General features: G+C 50.9%; 1 protein-coding gene and 1 long non-coding RNA gene across 3 annotated transcripts in view; one reads left to right on the top strand and one right to left on the bottom strand.

The window, feature by feature from the left end:
* The first annotated feature begins 3,349 nt into the window (after positions 1-3,349).
* On the top strand, positions 3,350-3,604 carry LOC120871872. The gene is made up of 2 exons (XR_005723133.1): positions 3,350-3,422; positions 3,488-3,604. It is a non-coding gene; the product is annotated as an uncharacterized LOC120871872 (long non-coding RNA).
* Positions 3,496-3,768, bottom strand: part of MBOAT7 (membrane bound O-acyltransferase domain containing 7) — a 9,330-nt gene continuing 9,057 nt past the window's right edge. For both annotated transcript variants that reach the window (XM_040251852.1, XM_040251853.1), the window contains exon 8: positions 3,496-3,677. In XM_040251852.1, coding sequence (XP_040107786.1) covers positions 3,671-3,677 — 7 coding nt within the window. In that variant the 3' untranslated portion in view covers positions 3,496-3,670. The remainder of the gene's footprint in view (positions 3,678-3,768) is intronic.

Consider the following 3,768-nt stretch of genomic DNA (forward strand, 5'->3'; position numbering starts at 1 on the left):
CCCTCAGAACCAGGAGTCTCTACTGTCTTCTCAGCAATCACCTCCCAACACTCTCCCCTCAGGAGCTAGGAATCAAATCCCTGCCTCTTCCTCTCTAAGGATTTGAGGATCTAGGAGTATAATTCCTGATCCACGAAGACTCAGACATCTCCAGCCATGGTCCCTTCTTACTGATTCCAAAAACGCTAGCCCTTGAAGACCCACAGATTCAGGCTCCGACCCCCACTTCCACCGGGTGCCCACAAATCACAGCAGGCTCTGCCAAGGATTGTGTCTGAGTTCCTGCCCACGGGCACTAAGGTTTGCCTCTGGCACATCAGGGTGCTTAAAGTACAAATATGACCCTGATGCTGGGAATGATTGAAGGCAGGAAGAGAAGGGGGCGGCAGAGGACGAGATGGCTGGATGCCATCACTAACTCGACGGATATGGGTTTGAGCAAACTCCAAGAGATAGTGAAGGACAGAGAAGCCTGGTGTGCCACGGTCCATGGGATGACAAAGAACTGGACACGACTTAGCAACTCAACAACACAAAAAACCCAACCATGAGAATCACACCGACCGCTGTGTGGGGGGAGGTGGGGGAGGGCGCAATGTCCATAAAAAGGCTAATCTCCCTGTTGTTGACAGGGGAGATGTCTTCCTCCTTCTCTTTCCTTAGGCCATTTCCTTGAAAAAAACCCTATTGTTTGAGCATCTTTCCTTTGTCCTTTGGATGCAGATATCAATCTCTGAAAGGGTGAAAGAGGCCTCTAGAAATTGTTACTGTCCAGGAATGTTTTCCTTGAGGGCCTGGGAGCTATCTCCTGGGAGCAGAGATACGGTGGGAGATAAGAGTCTGTCTCCCTGCAGCTGTGGGGTTTTATCCCACCGGTGACAGAGATAGGTTTGTTGATAAGGACCCTTAACTAGCACAGTTGGCAAACCGACTGCCAGGTGAGCTTCAGATGGGCCTGAGAGCAGGCACGTGCTGTGTGTCTCTGGAGAACATGTTATGGAAAGGGTTGTACACAGCAGTGGATAGTGAAAAAAAGAGAGGTTTCTAGACAACCAGATAGGACCATGGGCTTCCCTGTAGCTCAGATGCTAAAGAATCTGCCTGCAATGTGAGAGACCTGGGTTCGCTCCCTGGGTCGGGAAGATGCCCGGAGAAGGGAATGGCGACCCACTCCAGTATTCTTGGGGCTTCCCTGGTGGCAGTCGGTAAAGAAACGCAAGAGACCTGGGTTCAGTTCCTGGGTGGGGAAGATCCCCCTGGAGAAGGGAACTGGCAGCCCACTCCAGTGGTTGCAAAGAGTCAGACACAAAAAAAACAAACAAACAAACAAAAAAGAGACACGACTGAGCGATGAACACTTTCCCTTTCAATAAGGACCTACTGTATTGCACAGGGAACTCTACTCAGTACTTTGTAAGGACCTGTACGGGGAAAGAAACAGAAAAAGAACGGATACATGTGTATGTACCTAACTGATTCACGCTGCTGTACACCTGAAGCAAACACAACTCTACTCCAACTTGAAAAATAAAAATAAAATGGATGAACTTTAAAAAAAAAAAAAAAGGGTGAGAAATTCTCAGCAGGAGGTTATTTGTGCTGTGCCTTGAAATCTGGTTTAATGCTCACTCAGGACCCAAACTGTTTCCTTTCTTTTACCTCCGGCAGAGAGACGTGCTCTGGGCTGCCGGAACTGACAGGAACTCGCAGGAGGATGCACACAGCGTGAGCCCAGCATCTCCAACTCTGTGTGTGCACAGCCCAGATCTTGGCCCTTCCCTCAGCTACTCATCTCTCCCTGTTTCTCGGCCCCCGCCCTCCCCCATGCAGTGAACCCTCTCCAGAGAACCTTCTAGCCTCTCTTGAACCCACTCCAATCCGGCTTTCACTTCACCTTGCAAGGATGCAGGGGAATTCCTCCCACCCTGGGCCCCCCCCCCCCGCGGGGCCGCACGGGCCCCCCTGGAGCTCCTGGCAGGGGCAGACACACTCTCCCTCCAGCCCCTCCTCCTCGCTTGTCTGAAGGGAACTAACCGAACGCTTTGCTGATCGTCCTCCTTCCTATCTCACTGGCTGTGTCTGCAGTCGCCCCTCCTCCCAGCCCCGAGTCTACACCAGGGTTCTGCAATGTTGGAGCTACAGACGTCTGGGGCTGGGTCATTCTTCAGGATGGGTGGCGGTGGGCTGTCCTGTGCCTGTGTTTAGGCCTCCGCCTACCGGACTCCAATATGATACAGCGTCTCCAGACGCCAACTGCCCACCCCCAACACCCGCATTGAGAGAGTCCTGGGCCTTCCCTGGTTATTCTGATGGTAAAGAATTCACCTGCAGTGCAGGACACCCGGTTTCACCTCCTGGGTTGGGAAGATGCCCTGGAGAAGGAAATGGCAACCCACTCCAGTAGTCTTGCTGGGAGAATCCCATGGACAGAGGAGCCTGGCGGGCTTCAGTCCATGGGGTTGCAAAGAGTCAGACACCACTGAGCGACTCAGACGTTGAAAATCACTGGTCTCAGTGTAGGTCCGCTCTGTGCTTTGACCTGAGACTCAGCCCCAGAGCTTTAAGCACCATCCACAGCTGCCGATGCTCACGGGTCCATTTCTTACACCAACCTTTCCCTAATAAGCCAGAATCGCATAACTCAGTGCCTATCCAATAACCCTGGCTAGAAATCTAACCGTCACCTCAAAGTCAGTGAGACTAAACCCAAGTCTGGCTTCCTCAGCCTGCCCGCTTCTGAAACTTTCTCCTGTGCAGACTTCCTCTCCTTCATCACCCATGCCCACTGCCTGGGCACCCCGCTGCGTTTCCTCTCGCAGCCCCCATGCAGGGGGGGGCCGAGCCCTGACCTCACCTCTCCAGCGCATCCACTTTTGACCACTGGTCCCTACTCTAGGAGAGCACCAGTACCCACCGGGCCAGTCCCTGCCTCATCTCCTGCTCCCCTCCCCGCCTTTATTCCATGCTCCATACGAGGTCAGAGAGCATCTTTAAATCCAAACTAGACAGCACATCCAGGTAGGTCTAGCTCCAGAGGTGCCATGATTAAACGCTTCATTATGAGGATGTGTTACGGTGTATCCTGACCTTACCTGGCAGCGAGGGGAAGAGGAGGGATACTCGGCAGGTGACCTGACCTCTCTGAGCCTAGATCTCTTCATCTTCAAGACTTCCTACTTCCTAAATTTGTCAAGACCTCAATTTGTCAGTTTGTCTTATCTTTACAGAAAGTCTCCACTCAGGAATTACCCGGTGAGTGAAGGACAATGAAAGCTGCTCAGGGCTCACATTAAGTGCACTTAACACTGTATCTCACTTATTCCTCAGCTCAACCTATGACACAGGTTAACAGCATTACCCCCACTGAAGAGTTGGGGACACTGGGTCGTGGCGAGGGACAAACTGGGTGTTTTGGGTTAACAGTTCAGTTTAGTTCAGTCGCTCAGTTGTGTCCGACTCTGCGATCTCATGAATTGCAGCACGCCAGTCACACTATATAAAATAGATAACCAACCAGGACTTAATGTATTGGCTACTGTATAGGGAATTCTACTCAGTACTCTGTAATAACTTATAAGGGAAAATAATCTGAAAAAAAAAAAAAGAAAGGATAGGGAACTCCCTGGAAGTCCAGTGGTTAGGACTCTGCCCTTTCACTGCTGGGGTGGGTTCAGATCCTGGTTGGGGAACTAAGATCCTGTAGGTTGCAAAGCACAGTGGGGAAAAAAAAAAAAAAAAAAAAAAAAAAATATATATATATATATATAT

Source organism: Oryx dammah, unplaced genomic scaffold (genome assembly GCF_014754425.2).
Source record: "Oryx dammah isolate SB20612 unplaced genomic scaffold, SCBI_Odam_1.1 HiC_scaffold_13, whole genome shotgun sequence".
Classification (NCBI taxonomy): Eukaryota; Metazoa; Chordata; class Mammalia; order Artiodactyla; family Bovidae; genus Oryx; species Oryx dammah.